This window comes from Ailuropoda melanoleuca, chromosome 15, assembly GCF_002007445.2.
Source record: "Ailuropoda melanoleuca isolate Jingjing chromosome 15, ASM200744v2, whole genome shotgun sequence".
Lineage (NCBI taxonomy): Eukaryota > Metazoa > Chordata > Mammalia > Carnivora > Ursidae > Ailuropoda > Ailuropoda melanoleuca.
Window position 1 is genome coordinate 33,122,572 of NC_048232.1, and position 14,770 is coordinate 33,137,341.

The following is a 14,770-nucleotide window of genomic DNA, read 5'->3' on the forward strand; positions in this document are numbered from 1 at the left end:
GACGACAGCTTTGCTAGCCACACCGTCACCACTGAGGAGAACTGAGGAAAAGACAGAAGCAAGAGGAGAGAAACTCAGCAGGTCTGGGGAGGAGAGCAAAGGAGGCAGGTAGAAAGAAAACAGAGAAAAGAGATGGAGAAAGAAGGGCAAGAGTTTGATCAATAAGGAATGGTCTGGGGGGAATGGGGGTTCCTGGCTCCCTCAGTCCGTACAGCATGGGACTCTTGCTCTCGGGATGGTGAGTTCCAGCCCCACCTTGGGAATAGCGCTTACAAAAGGGGGGGGGTGGAATGAAGGGAGAAAAAATTACCGAGGGTGATTGATAGAGGAAGAGGAAATTAATTAAGCTGGGGAAAAGGGAGTGGGGGGGTCAAAGAAGGGCAACGGCAAAGGTGAAAAAGACTGGACCCAAGAGGCAGAGAGATGGAAACGATGTCTTTGGCTCTTAGACCCCTTCCCTGAACTGTCCGTTTCCCACCCTCTGACGGGAAAGGACTGGAGAAGGCAGCGACCCTGGCTGATCCAGGCGGGAATCTGGGTGGGGCTTCGCAAGGATCTCCACAGGGACCCGCAAGCCTGTCTCTCTTCCTCTCCCTTCCCCCAGGCTGAAGCAAAGGGAGGGGAGACATTTTCCAACCCTCTGCTATTTATAACTCCAATCCAGAAATGGGGCCAGGAGGAGAGATAGGAAATAATTTGGCACAACTGGAACCTCCCTTGCTCCCACCTCTTCTTGTGTATATCCACCTGTCCATCTTTCCCTTCCCTCCCTGTTTTTTTCTCATCCCAAACTCTGTTTTTGTCCCCTTTCTTGCCTCTATCACTTGGAACCCTCCTCCAAAGATTTCTCAGTGTCTCTAATGTTGTCTTTGTCCCTCCAACTCTATCCTATCCTTAAGATTTTCTCTTCTCATGCGGTGCCTGGCCAGTTTAGTCAGTAGAGCATGCAACTCTTAATCTCAGGGTCGTAAGGTTGAGCCCCACGTTGGGTGGCGAGATTACTTAAATATGAAATCTTTTTAAAAAATATTTTCTTTTCTCCCTCCCTTCCTTAAAAGCCCCAAAGCACCCTACCCAATTTCTCTTCCCATGCTCCCTTTGTCTCTCTTACTTCTTTTTCCAAAATTATACTTTTAAAAACAAACAGAAAGGTAGGCTCTCACTCTGCTGACCCTGGGACAATCCTTGCCCTGGGTAAGTTACTATACATTTGAAGATCTGGGCCTCTGTTTTTGCAACACTACACTGGAGACATCCCCTCCAGGGGACTAGCACACCTCTAACTCAGGGCTATCGAGGAAGCACATGTGCTACCAACAAGCCAGCGCCAGGATCCTTTTATTATCCCCCAAATCTGCCCTCTCTATCCCTTTTCTACCGCAGAGCCCCAGACAATAGAGCTGATATGAGAATGCAGAGTAGTAAAATCAGTATGGAACCCAGGACTCCTGTTTCTGAGCCGAGATGTCCAACCAGGGTCAAATGCCTTTAGAGACCCATTTGCCTTCCTCTCTGCACCTGCAGCTTCTGCCTCCCTTCGTCTTCACCCCACTGGCTCCTGCTAAATCCAAGGCTGAAACAGATGCCAAGAATCTGCTTCTGACCTCCTCTGCCCAAATATTTGAGAAGTCATCTCACCCGCCACAGGAGGAAGGAGCAGGAAAAAGAGAGAGAGGCTGCCCAAAATTAGCCTGGCTATAAATAGTGGGGCAAAGAGGGCGGGGGATGTAAGAGTCCTAGACCAGTAAATTTAGACGTGTCAATTTTCCCCCAAAGGACAAGTGAGACCAGATTGTTGGAATGGGGCACAATGTTGTAGGCGAAAGAGGGGTGCAGAATGAAGAAGTTGAGGGATCTGGAGAATGAAGCTCAACGTTTGAATAAACAACCTGCTGAGAACTTCTTGTATTTGAGTCAAAAGTTTGGAAATTCATGAAATTAAAACCAATTAAAACTATAGAGATGGGGCGCCTGGGCGGCTCAATCGGTTAAGCGTCTGAGCCTTCGGCTCAGGTCATGATCCCAGGGTCCTGGGATCGAGCCCCACATCGGGCTCCCCACTCAGCAGAGAGCCTACTTCTCCTTCTCCCTCTGCTGCTCCCCCTGCTTGTTCTCTCTCTCTCTCTCTCTCTCTCTTTCTGTCAAATGAACAAACAAAATTTTAGAAAAAAACTATAGAGGTGACAAACAGATTAATGATTGCCAGGAGACAGGGATGAGAGGAGGTAAGTATAAAAAGATAGCACATTATACCTGAAACTAACATAACATCGTGTGTTAATTATACTTCAAAAATAAATAAATAGGGGCGCCTGGGTGGCCCAGTTTGTTAAGTGTCTGCCTTCAGCTTAGGTCATGATCCCAGGATTCTGGGATCCAGCTCCAAATCTGGGCTCCCTGCTCAGCTGGGAGTCTGCTTCTCTCTCTCCCTGTGCCCCTCTCCCCCGGCTTGTGCTCACTCTCTCTCTCAAATAAATAAATAAAATCTTTTAAAAAATAAGATAAATAAATAAATGCAAAAAAAAAAAGATAATGACAACACGGGAAGCTCCTTTGTGGTAACGAAGAGATCTGTATCTTGATTTTGGTGATAGTTATTCAAATCTATACACAGGATAAAACTGCATAGAACTACACACACACGCACCCTGACACGCACAAACGAATGCACGTAGAACACTGATGAAAACTGAGTAAGGCCTGTAAGCTGGTGAACAGTGTCCTCATGTCAGCTTCCTGGGTTTGATACTGTGCTACAGTTCTATCATATGTCACCAGTGAGGGAAGCTGGGTGAAGGGTACACAGGACTTCATGTACTATTTTTGCAACTTCCTCTGAGTCTGTAACTATTTCAAAATAATTTTAAAAATTGATTAATGTCCAGGCCCAGCAAAGGCTTCAGCCCTATCCAAGTGGAAGCTGAGTCTTTCTCCAGCCCCTTCCCGCTCTAACAACCTTCTTTGCCTCCATCTGGGATCCCTGTTTTTTGGCTTCCCCAGATTACACATTTTCCAGCTGCTGCCTCTAGCTTACAAGCAAACACTTCCAGAACACATCGCAGGGTTAACTTCTCCCTCCACCTCATCTGGCAGCAGAGCCTTGGAGCATATGTCCCAGGGTCAGCCTCTTCCTCCCCAACACACACAACATGAAGACTTTCTCACCCCGCCCACCTCTCCAACACTGGAATCCTTCTTCCTGCCTCCAAATTCTGGCTGTAGCCAAAGCTTGAACTGCGGGAGTGGCTGGGAGAGAGAGAATATAAATGTGATTGAGAGGAATCACTGGAGAAATGACTTGACTGCTCTTGTCTTTGAGGATCCAAGGGAAACCCATGCATTTTCTGGAGAAGGACTGGGAGGTCACTTCCCACAGGGAGCCATTTAGACTGTCTTGAGGGCCCCTTTTCTTTGAGCACTGGCTTCAGGCCAACATTTGGAACTTGGCCACACCATCAACAGCAACCCCCTCTTGAAACCCAGCCAGACTTCCCAGTATGAGAAGCCTTCTCCACTCACTCCATGTTCTCCTTCGGTCCTCACCCAACCCTTAACAACTCAGCAGCTTCCGGCCCTAGTGTTTGGCCCAGGCGTTCAGTTTAGAGCTTGCTAAGTAAAGCTAACTCAGAAAGAGACCTCAAAAGAACAAGGAAATGAGTGGGGGAGGAAAGGAGCATGGAGTTGCATTCATTCATTCTAAGAGAAAATAATCGGGGCAGAGGGAGTGTACAGAGATGCGGGCAGAAAGAGATTTCGAATGTCAAGAGTCATTCTCCAGAGATTCATGAAACTTGTGTCCATCTCAACCAAAGGCGGGTGGGGAGCTGAGCTTCAACTCAGTAGAAACTGAAGTTACACAGTGAGCAGCAAAAGCCTAGAAAAAGAGCATCTGGAGGATGACTCTGGAGAGATCAGCTGGGGTCCCCAGATAGAGGTACCCATATCCTCTGCCCAGCTCTAGGGCAAAGGAACAGCCAGTGTGTGGGGGGGGGGGGCGGGGCTGATGTCTGCAGATTCCTGGCAGTCTCTCTACTGATTGTGAAAATGTCAGGCAGTTGTGCCAGGGGGGTGAGGGTAATACAGGATGGGCTGGCACTCTTCCTGAGTCAGCCTAATCTTAACGAACTCACCACCGAAATCCCCAACACCAACCCCCTCATTAGCCCCTGTCCTCTGTTTCACATCCCCAAGGATCCACTTCCTGGTACCCCCTCCAACCCCTGCTCTTCTCTCCCAGGTCCCACGGCTCAGGGAGTGAGGCACCCAGCATCTTCGAATGTGCTTCTATTTTGCTTGCTCACTGCAGTGGGAAACTGGAGCCAAGCGGGGGTTGGAGCAAGGACTGGACTAGGCTGCCCAGTGATGCTCTCACTCTTTCCGCTTCTATTGATCAACCCCTCACTGGAGCAGACCTTCTTCCCAAACACTCCTCCCCTACCAGGATTCCCTTCAACTGTGCCCACAAGCTAGAAGGGCATAGTGACAAGACACAGAGCCTCCCCTCCTGGGGTCTGTCCCGTGGTTTGTGCAGCATAGGGCAGTGGTTACACTCAGGCTCTGGAGTCAGACAGCCTGGGTTTGTATCCTAGCCCCACCACTTATCAGCTCTATTACTTAACTGCTCTGTACCTCAGATTCCCCATCTGAAAATTGAGGGCAACCATAATTCACACAATAGTTCTAGGGATTAAATGAATGAATACGTGTGAAGTGTCTGGCCCATGGTAAGTATGCAGGAAATGTTGGAAAAAATAAGTCATAGTACACATATAAGCATAGACATATACATACGCAGTATCCAACAGTTTTATTCAGAATTTTTATCCTGGTGGCATTTAACGTTCTGCTTTATGCTACCACTTAACCATTTCATTCACTAATCCTTTCACCGTTGCACACCTCCCAGGATTTATGATGCTACTCTGCAAATAGTTGAATGACTCAATCAATCGGTAATCCTCAACTCTTTCTCAGAAAATTCAAGAATATTTTATTCAAAATCAGCACCTGTTTCTCTTCCCCTGTAAGTATATATCGTGAAGCCAATTTTCTACTATGTAACTCAATCATAAAATGAGAGAATGCCATAGTTGGAAACAGCCTTAGATGTGGCTTAGTCCAGTGATTCGCCAACGTTCCAATGCAGCTGAACAACTTTTTAAAAAATACTTATGCTTGGGCTCCACTCCTTAGAGATCTAGTTACTCAGTCTAAGGCCAGGGCATTTTTAAAAACTTCCCCAGGCGGTTCTAATGTTTACCCGGGGCTGAGAACTGCTGATGTAATCCAATCCCCTTTTTTTACTAGGAGAAAACCAAAATCCAGAGCATAAGCCACTTGCCCAGAGACACTCGGCTCGTTAGCGCGTGGCGCACCGGGAGAGATGATGGCAATAGCAAGAACATGTTGGCGATGTTTATCATTTTTTCTTGTTGGAGTTAATCCCGGAAGCGTTTCTCTTTGGTTCAGAGGTGTTGTATGATTTACCTTTTACTGTGACAGCAGCACTTATTCTTCTGGTAAGACTGAAAGGGTTCGCATTCCCTGACCACAAAAGGACAGAGATGATACATTCACCGCACATAGCCAGCCAAATTAGCAAAGCTCCCTAAGAGGCCGCTTGAGATGCCGAAAATGCTTCTTCTCTGCAGTGATCACCCAGAGCTGAGTGATCTTGGCAGGGTGGTGAGAAGCGAAGGGGCTAGAAAAGAGAGGAAAGCATTCCCTCCCACAGGGAGGGTGCTGGGAATCAATGGAGAACCGACCAGAGCTGCCAGGAGGGAAAGGCGAGGAAAGGAAAAGAATATCAATGAGTCCAGGGAGCCTCTGCTCCCCCAATAACGGAACAATGATGCACAACCCGGCGGTCCGACCCTCCCGGGAGCCCTGAGATCCAAAGGAGACGATCAAAACGGGCTCGGCAAAACGGGTACTAAAGAAAACTTTCAACACTCACCAAAAAGGGAGCCCCCCAAAAAGGCCAGAGCTCACTTTCCCCTAACCCTCTACCAATTCCTCGGTTCAAAGCCAAGATCTTCTATAATCTCCAACCCTGTCTCAAAAGGGGGCGGTCCTGGCCTCACGTGACATTGCAGTCACGTGACCCTGGCCCCGCGGGAGCCGAGGTGCGGGTTCCAGCTCCCGGAGTCGGAGGGGGCCGGGCGCGCCCAGACCCCAGCCCGTCGCGACCATGCTGTCACGGCTGCTGAAAGAACACCAGGCCAAGCAGAACGAGCGCAAGGAGCTGCAGGGTGAGCCGATCGTCCCGTCCACCGTTTTCTTTCCCGCCGCGGCCTAGCCTCAGCCCGGAGCCTGGACCTCGAGTAACGGCCTAGATCCAGGGAAGGACGCGGGCTGGTGGGCGTCGGGGAGGGGGTGGGGGCGCTCTTTTGGAAATCCCGTTCCCTTGCCAACGGGCTCTGGTCCCTTTGGCAACACGCCCCCCCCCCGNGTAACGCCCCCCACGCCCCGTCTCCCCGCATCCTCGGCCCGCCCCTGCGCGTGGATCAGCGCTGTGGCGATTGGCCCAGGGCGCCTCTCGTCCCGATAGTGGGAAGGGACGCTCCTGAGGGGAGGAGGGTGTTGGGGCCCGACTGAGAGGAGATTCTTGGAGGCCTGAAACCACGGAAATGGGGGTGGCGCCCTTCCAGGATCTGGCCTGGGAATCCGGGAGTTACCAATCCTCAAGCCAAGATAGTGGGAAAATAGTGCCGGGGGTCTGGAATCCCGGGCGCCGCCACTGACTCGTTAGCGTCCCTGGGCGAGTCGCTTCCGTTCCCAGGGTACCAGTTAACTCACCTCTAAAATGAAAAGGCTTAGAAAAAAAAATTTTTTTAATAAAAAAATTTTAAAACAGTAAAATGAAAAGGCTTGCCTTATGTTTTGCAAGGTCCTTTTCAGCTCCGGCACTGTGAGATTAAGTTGAGATGTTCCTGCAACTAGCAGGATAGTAATTAATGGGTGGCGACCCTCTAGCACCGCCCTTCAAAAAACCGAGTCTCCACTCCAATCCCTTTTCCCTCTATCCCCAGAGAAGAGGAGGCGAGAGGCTATCACTGCAGCGACCTGCCTGACAGAAGCTTTGGTGGATCACCTCAATGTGGGGTATGAACCTCTTCCCATCAACACCCCCCCCCCAAGTTTAGGCATTGGCAAGGTCCAGCCCTCAGACTGCTGTTGAGGGGATGAGGGGGTCCATTCATTCCNCAGACTGCTGTTGAGGGGATGAGGTGGTCCATTCATTCCCTCCCCTCCCCTCCCCTCCCCCAGCTTAGCTTTATGGGGAGACGCTTGAGTCAGCTCCGACCCCTAACGTTGCACAAGGAGCAGCAGCTGCAGTGGTTGGAGAAGCAGCCAGATTCCCCCCTCCCCACAATAACCTCACAACTTGATGCCATCTGCCACTTCCCTTCACCCCTCCAAGTCCAGCTGTCACTTCAGCAGGAGGGAGAGCACCCTCCTTCACCAGAACTTGCCACCCTCTCCTTCTCTACCGCCCACCCTCTGGCAGGCCTGGGGAGCAGCTGGCAGGAAAGAGATGGCACAGCTGGTGAGGGGAAGGGCAGAACCTCGGCCAGGAGCTGTAGCAGAGCCAGGCCGGCCGGGCCCTTCCTTCCAGGTCTCCAGAGACCACCCCCTGCGCCAGTCCTATAGGAGGACTCCAGTAACAACCAGAGACTTGGGAAGGAGCAAAGAATACTGTCTCTTGACCCTGAGTGACCAGAAGAGTGCTGAGATGATGACTGGAGGAAAAGGCACAGTATGATGCCTTCCACCCAAACAATAGCTTGGTTGTGAATCCAGAGACTTGAGTCACCCAAGTGAGCCATGCAGGGACTGTCATCTTCATTACTCATCTCTGGGGAGGATTAGAGGACAAGAAGACTGTGGTTGGGGCCTCTGATCTCCCTCCCCTCCAGACCTCTCCCTTCAATCACTGTGGAAGTGGGAGGTAAACAGGAAAAAGTAGGATTTTAGGAACTGCCAGGGGACTCTCTTAAAGCACTGGGGGCCCCCCTGCTTTACTGTTTCAGCCTCTCCACTGCCCCTTACTATGGCCAAGCTATCTCCCAAAGAGAAAGGAGAGGGTCTGCCCCCTTTCCTCCCTCCCACATTGGCGCCACTTGGGCTGTGCTGTGAGATTGGCCTAGGCTTCTCCCTCTGCTGTTCCTTTGCTAGGGGCCACCCTTCTTCCAGCTTAGAGGACAGCTAAGCCAAAGCCAGATTAGAAAGGGTTTTGTGTTGTTGCCCACGGGTCCTCTCATTCCCTGGAAAGGAAAACAAAGACTCAGTCTGTCTCAGCCCCTGTCAGGTGTCCTCCCCATTCTCTCCACCCACCTCAACCCCTTGCCCCCTCCAGCCCTCACAGATTCCAGTGGGGGTTGGGCCCCGGATGCGGAGTCTCCCAGATGACCTAGAGATTTAGGATGGGAAGTCAAAGACTCACCAGCCAATGAGAGAGAACAGTTGTTGTGGGCTGGGGAGATTGGGGGAAGGGGGGCAGGACAGGGGGTTGGGGATTGAGACCTCATGGCATTAATGGTAACTGCAGCCAATCTTGATTGAGGAGAAAAGAAAAACTGCCTAGAGCAAAAGGAAGAAAAGAAGGGAGAGAGAGATTGTGTGTGTGTGTTCCTTCATCTGTGTGGGCGAAAGGAGAAGGGTGGGGAGAGAGACTGAGAGCCAAGAAGCAGCCCCTGGGATATCTTCTCTTAGACCCTGAGCTCCTGGGGAGGGGGGCTGCTTTCCCATCCCACCCCAGATTCAGGGAGGGGCCCAATTTCCCTTCCCAGCTTCTTGCACAGATCCCTCGGCTTCCAAGCACAGCCGGATGTGTCCCTGCTGCTGGATTTTCCCAGCTTCTCTGGGCCCCCTTTACCCTCCCAGCTTCTTCCCCAGGGATATTCCCTCCAGGTTGATCCTCCCTTCTCTCACCCAGCTCTAGGAATTTCTTTGAGGGGTAGGAGATGGTAAATTTTCAGTCAGCTCCCAGCTAGGCTTTCCTGGGAATGCTGGGAGTGGGAGGAAGAAGCTGGTTCATTTGCATGAACGGTAGTCATTTGCATTACATCCAGGAATGGCCAAAATCATGAGGTTTTCCTCAGTCTGGCTGCTGGCTGCCCTGCCACCGTTGCAGTGGAATGTTAGTCCTGGAGACCACTCCCCACCAGCTGGGTCAGCTGATCTCATCCCTCTTCCAAATTCTAGTGTGGCCCAGGCCTACATGAACCAGAGAAAGCTGGACCATGAGGTGAAGACCCTACAGGTCCAGGCTGCCCAGTTTGCCAAGCAAACAGGCCAGTGGATCGGGATGGTGGAGAACTTCAATCAGGCACTCAAGGTGGGCCACACTCCCTACATCACTGGGACCCTGTTGACTGCCTCCAGGCACTTCAGCTCAGGCCTCAGGTTAAAAAGGAAGTGGGGAGGGTTGCCTGGGTGGCTTAGTCAGTTAAGCATCTGCCTTTGGCTCGGGTCATGATCCCAGGGTCCTGGGATCGAGTCCCGCGTTGGGCTCCCTGCTCAGCGGGGAGCCTGCTGCTCTCCCTGCTTGTGCGCTCTCTCTGACAGATAAATAAATAAAATCTTTTTTTAAAAAAAAAAGGAAGTGGGGATGGTCCCAGAAATACTGTCGATGGCCCCAGTGTCAGAGAGGCTAGAGAGAGAAAAGTAGTTGGTGGGTTCAAGCAAAGCCTTTTCTGGGGGATGGATGGAAAGTGCCCCCATCTGTCTCCATAGCGCCACACTCTGTACACCCTGATTCCCAGCCTCCCTCCTCCTCCCCTTCCCAGGAAATCGGGGATGTGGAGAACTGGGCGCGGAGCATCGAGCTGGACATGCGCACCATTGCCACCGCGCTGGAATATGTGTACAAAGGGCAGCTGCAGTCTGCCCCCTCCTAGCCCCTCTTCCCTTCCCTCTACCCCGCCCCTCCTACCTCCCCCATGGGGGAAGCTGACAGGCCAAGAATAAAACACAAGCCTCCGTTTCTCTGTGGTATGTTTCAAAGAGCTACTAGCCCAGGATGGTGGGTAGGAGTAGATGATTCAAAGACCGTTTCCCTAAGTGACAGTTAGCTTTTGGGTAAAGGGTGGAACCAGCGTCCTCTTACTGTCCCACCCCTCTTTTCTTCTTTGGGCCTGGTGCAGGTGCATGTTGCATAAGCAGAGGGCAGAAGTTTCCCACACCTCCACACAGAAGGTTAGTGGGCCCTGCCCCAAGCTTCCTGACTCAGGACTTCAGTTTCCTGCAGAGGAGAAATACGACAGGGAGCAGGCTTGGTCCCGGCTCTGGCTCTCTGCCTCTCCACGTGCTCGTGGCCTCTCCCAGCCTGGTGCTAAGCAGTGTCATGAGTCTGGACCAGGTTGGAGATTAGTTCTTGGGCATGGGGGCCCTTCGGGGCTTGGAAGGAGGAGGAGTGGCCAGTCCAGGGTCACCACAGAGAGGGGCAGCTGCCATCCTTGACATATCCCTCCTCCTGGTCATCCGTGACAGAGGCAGTCAGGCACCCCGGCTGGAAAAGACAGCTGAGAAGGGGGCCTGGGCACACCTGACCTGTGCCAAGCCTTGGCTTCGACCGCCAGGCTCCAGCTTCCCAGGCTCCTCCTCCCAGCCGCTCCCCCACCCCACCCACACACACTTAATACTTCTGGGACCCAGGCCACCCACTGTGGACTTTGGCATTAGCTGTAGCTAGTGTGGGAGCCTGGAAAGACTGGGAGCAAAGTCTCTCAAACGGAGCAAAACAAGGAGCTTCAGGCATTGTGCCGCCTGCTAGCTTTGCCCCGAGGAGGTGAGCAGGGCACCGGGAGCTGGGCGCTCTGAGGGGCGCTCCTGGTATCACACGTGTTGGTAAGTCAAAGCCATAAGCTTTTCAAGTGCTTCCTCCCACATGATCCCTGTGGACCCTCCACAGCTGCCAGGTGGGCCACGGTGGGCATTGGCCCCACTGGTAGAATAGAAAACAGGTTCGGAGACACAGGGAGACACTCAGCATCACACAGTAAGTTTGGGGCCAACAGGACGAAAGCGCAGGGCTCTTGGCCCTGTACGTGTTTCCAAAAATAAGGCCCAGTTTACACGCAGAGAATTCAGATGTCACTGGCTTAGCAGGAGAGGGGAAAGCCAACCGGATTCCTCAGCTCCCGAGCCGGAGTCTGCGCCCCGGCCCCGGCTCACCGGCTTTATTAAGGTAGCCACAGATACAGGGTCCGCCTGGGTCTTTGCTTTGCTTGCATGAGCCAGAGTGTGCCAGTTACCTGCCAAGCAGATAATTTCTCAGTCTGCTCAGACCAGGCTTCCAGCTAGGGAGGCTCTCAGGGGCCAGGGTTTGAGACCAGAGTAAACGAGACAAGTTTTCCTGCCCAGCCTCGGCTGCCACTGGCAGGTCACTTGGGCTCTGGCCATGTGGCTGCCTCTGCTGCTGGGAGTCCTGCTCTGGGCGGCGCTGTGGTTGCTCAGGGACCGCCAGAGCCTGCCCGCCAGCGATGCTTTCATCTTCATCACCGGCTGCGACTCAGGCTTCGGGCGGCTTTTGGCACTGAGACTGGACCAGAGAGGCTTCCGAGTCCTGGCCAGCTGCCTGACCCCCTCGGGGGCAGAGGACCTACAGCGGGTGGCCTCCTCCCGCCTCCACACCACCCTGCTGGATGTCACTGATCCCCAGAGTGTCCAGCGGGCAGCCAAGTGGGTGGAAACACACGTCGGGGAAGCAGGTGAGTAGCCACTAGGCCCACGGGCAGGCTGCTTGAAGCTGGAGGGAGTGCATGGGGAAGGAGCAGTGATCCGGGGAGAGAGCGCCGGAATGCCTTACCTACCCTGTGGTGTCTGTCTCCTCTCTCCACAGGGCTTTTTGGTCTGGTGAATAACGCTGGTGTGGCCGGGATCATCGGGCCCACACCGTGGCTCACACAGAATGATTTCCGTCGGGTGCTGAACGTGAATACACTGGGTCCCATCGGCGTCACCCTCGCCCTGCTGCCACTGCTGCAGCGGGCCCGGGGCCGGGTGGTCAACGTCACCAGTGTTTTGGGTCGCCTGGCAGCCAATGGCGGGGGCTACTGTGTCTCCAAGTTCGGCCTGGAGGCCTTCTCTGACAGCCTGAGGTGAGTGGTGCCGAGCCCTGGGCTGCCCTGCAGAGATGACGAAAACACAGCATAGTGGGATCCTGAAGGAGACAGTTTAGGGCTCAACTTTGTGAGTTCGAACCCCAGTCTCCTATCATGGGAGCTTCGTGACCTTGAGAGGTTACCTCTCTTTACCGCAGTTTATTCCTCATCTGTTAAATGAGGATGAGAAGACCTGCCTCATGGGTGCTGGGAGTGAAATGAGGTATGTGTAAGGCCCCCACAGAGCCTGGCACATAGACAATGCCCCAAGAAGTCTGTTAGCATTATTAGTAGGATTTTTTTTTTATTGGAGAGAAAAGAGAGCATGCGCACACACACAAGGGAGCAGAAGTGGGGTGGGGAGGGAGAGGGAGAAGCAGGCTACCCCCTGAGCAGGGAGCCCGATTGGGACTCAGTCCCAGGATCCTGAGCCGAAGGCAGATGCTTAACTGAGCCACCCAGGCGCCCCTAGTATGAGTATTAGTAACTGTTACTTGTGGTGAGCTAGTACTTTACAGAACGTTTTCTCCTTTATTTCTCCCAGCAGCCCTCTAAGGGATAGGCATTAATATCTGCAGGGTAACATAACTAACCCAAGACCACACAACTAGTTAGTGGAAGCACTGAGACTTACCCCAGGTCTGCTTGCCCCTCATCTTTCTGTTCTCCTGCCCTTCATCTTTAAATAATAATGTTCAGGGCACCTGGGTGGCTCTTTCCGTTAAGCGTCTGCCTTCAGCTCAGGTCATGATCTCAGGGTCCTTGGATCGAGCCTCACATTGGGCTCCCTGCTCAGAGGGAAGCCTGCTTCTCCCTCTCCCTCTGCCCCCGACTTGTGCTTGCTCTCTCTCTCTAGTGCTCTCTCTCTCTTTCAAATAAATAAAATCTTAAAAAAAATTTTTTTAATTAAACAATAATACTCAAAGTCCCATGAGAGCACAAAGGAGACTTGACAAGTACCACCCAGGAGGTCCCGAATTTGGAGCAGTACACGTGCCCCCCAGCCAGCCCACCTTCTGTAGGAGGCCTGCCTTCGTCACCATCACTCAGCAAAGAATTTCATACACTTTTTGTCCCTATCCCTTGGTCTTTTACTTTTCCAATCAGCATCGTGGAACACATACTTTATACTTGGATTTCTGCACCCATGTCAAGGGGGGTTAGACGTGTCTCTGTAGTCTCAGCAAATACCAGTCTACACCCTTCATGTCCAGCACCCAGGACTCAACCCTGTGTTCTGGGACCTAGGGAATGGGGTAGTAAAAGATTATTTATTTATTTGAGAGAGCACACACGCATGCCGGGGGGAGGGGCAGAAGGAGGAGAATCTCAAGTGGCCTCCACACCGCCACAAGCCAAAATCAAGAGTCGGATCCCCAACCGACTGAGCCACTCAGGTGCCCCTGGTGTTTACATTTTAAATGGTTACATTGTAAATGGTTATGTAAGTACCTACCTGAAATCATTGATTTTTAGGCCTGTGTTGCCAAAAATATTTATTGTCTGTCCCTTTAAGAAGAAGTTTACTGACCCCCATTCTAGATCTTAGAGTACGAAGGAAAACAAATCTCAAAAATAACTGGCTCACCTGCCCCCTTCCCAGGACAGCAGGGATCCCCTTGACCTTCAGGACCCAGGTCCCCAGCCTGTGATAACTTTCCCATTTTAGCCCCCACACCCATGTCCCCGAGGGCCCCTTTCCTATAAAGGCAAGAACCCAGAAACCTCCCTCTATCCCCATCCAGGCGGGATGTGGCTCATTTTGGGGTCCGAGTCTCCATCGTGGAGCCTGGCTTCTTCCAAACCCCTGTGACAAATCTCAAGTGTTTGGAGGACACACTGCAGGAGTGCTGGGTACGGCTACCTCCCACCACACAGGCCCTCTATGGGGAGGCCTTCCTCACCAGATGTGAGTATCTGGGCCCACACAGGGGCATAGGAAGGGAAAGGAGAGTGCCAGAAAGGCCCGTCCTATGGGAGGAGGTCCTATGGGAGGAGGCGAGGGTGAATGGGACGCCACGGAACACCACCCAGGCCATGTGGAACCTGCCCGCTTGCCAAACTGGGTAGGGACCAAGGATCCCTCGGACCCCTGCTGGGGACCAGCTCCAGAAGCCAGAAGATAGCGCCTGAGATGGGCTGGAGTGGGAAGGGACATTGATTACAACCACCTCCTGGGATGCAGACTTGGAAGTGCAGCAGCGCGTCATGAACCTGATCAGTGACCCGGACCTGACCAAAGTGAGCAGGTGCCTGGAGCATGCCCTGACTGCTCGCTACCCGAGAACCCGGTACAGCCCAGGCTGGGACGCTAAGCTGCTCTGGCTGCCGGCCTCCTACCTGCCAGCCAGCCTGGTGGACGCTGTGCTCACCTGGGTCCTTCCCAAACCCGCCCAGGCAGTCTGCTGAATCCGGCCTTCCAGCAAGAGATTGTTTGTCCCCACCCTGGTACTGCCTGAGGCCTGGCACGAAATAAGCGCTCAATAAATGTGTCTTGTTAAAAAAACAAACAAAACACTAGATGGGCAGAAATGAAGTTGCCCAGTGGGAGACTAACCCCGTTTAAGTGCTAACCCCAGGGTGACTTAAAGCCCAGGGTCTCTGGCCGGTTTAGTGCCTGCGAAACCACTAGCAGCCACTGGGCGCCACCCTCCACCCGCAGG

General features: G+C 52.7%; 2 protein-coding genes and 1 long non-coding RNA gene across 3 annotated transcripts; 2 read left to right on the forward strand and 1 right to left on the reverse strand.

Moving 5' to 3' along the window:
* Positions 1-6,080: 6,080 nt before the first annotated feature.
* BLOC1S1 (biogenesis of lysosomal organelles complex 1 subunit 1) lies at positions 6,081-9,988 on the forward strand. The gene is made up of 4 exons (XM_002930321.4): positions 6,081-6,251; positions 7,032-7,104; positions 9,208-9,340; positions 9,792-9,988. Exons 1-4 carry the CDS (start codon positions 6,191-6,193, stop codon positions 9,900-9,902), a joined length of 378 nt encoding a protein of 125 aa, XP_002930367.1. The 5' UTR covers positions 6,081-6,190; the 3' UTR covers positions 9,903-9,988.
* A 147-nt stretch (positions 9,989-10,135) lies between these two features.
* On the forward strand, positions 10,136-14,622 carry RDH5 (retinol dehydrogenase 5). Its single transcript, XM_019793132.2, has 5 exons — positions 10,136-10,851; positions 11,368-11,714; positions 11,846-12,104; positions 13,853-14,016; positions 14,293-14,622. The coding sequence occupies exons 2-5, from the start codon at positions 11,405-11,407 to the stop codon at positions 14,514-14,516; spliced, it is 957 nt and encodes a 318-aa protein (XP_019648691.1). The 5' UTR covers positions 10,136-10,851; positions 11,368-11,404; the 3' UTR covers positions 14,517-14,622.
* On the reverse strand, positions 10,156-13,857 carry LOC117796364. The gene is made up of 2 exons (XR_004620805.1): positions 13,232-13,857; positions 10,156-12,131 (listed from the first exon to the last, which is right to left on the reverse strand). It is a non-coding gene; the product is annotated as an uncharacterized LOC117796364 (long non-coding RNA).
* Positions 14,623-14,770: the final 148 nt, after the last annotated feature.

Excerpts from the sequence above, each read along its gene's own strand:
- RDH5 (XM_019793132.2), top strand. The coding sequence starts at position 11,405 with ATGTGGCTGCCTCTGCTGCTGGGAGTCCTGCTCTGGGCGGCGCTGTGG. Across the intron at positions 11,715-11,845 it reads AACACACGTCGGGGAAGCAG|GGCTTTTTGGTCTGGTGAAT; the intron begins GTGAGTAGCCAC and ends CTCTCTCCACAG. Across the intron at positions 14,017-14,292 it reads GGAGGCCTTCCTCACCAGAT|ACTTGGAAGTGCAGCAGCGC; the intron begins GTGAGTATCTGG and ends CCTGGGATGCAG.
- BLOC1S1 (XM_002930321.4), top strand. The coding sequence starts at position 6,191 with ATGCTGTCACGGCTGCTGAAAGAACACCAGGCCAAGCAGAACGAGCGC. Across the intron at positions 7,105-9,207 it reads GTGGATCACCTCAATGTGGG|TGTGGCCCAGGCCTACATGA; the intron begins GTATGAACCTCT and ends TCCAAATTCTAG. Across the intron at positions 9,341-9,791 it reads ACTTCAATCAGGCACTCAAG|GAAATCGGGGATGTGGAGAA; the intron begins GTGGGCCACACT and ends TCCCCTTCCCAG.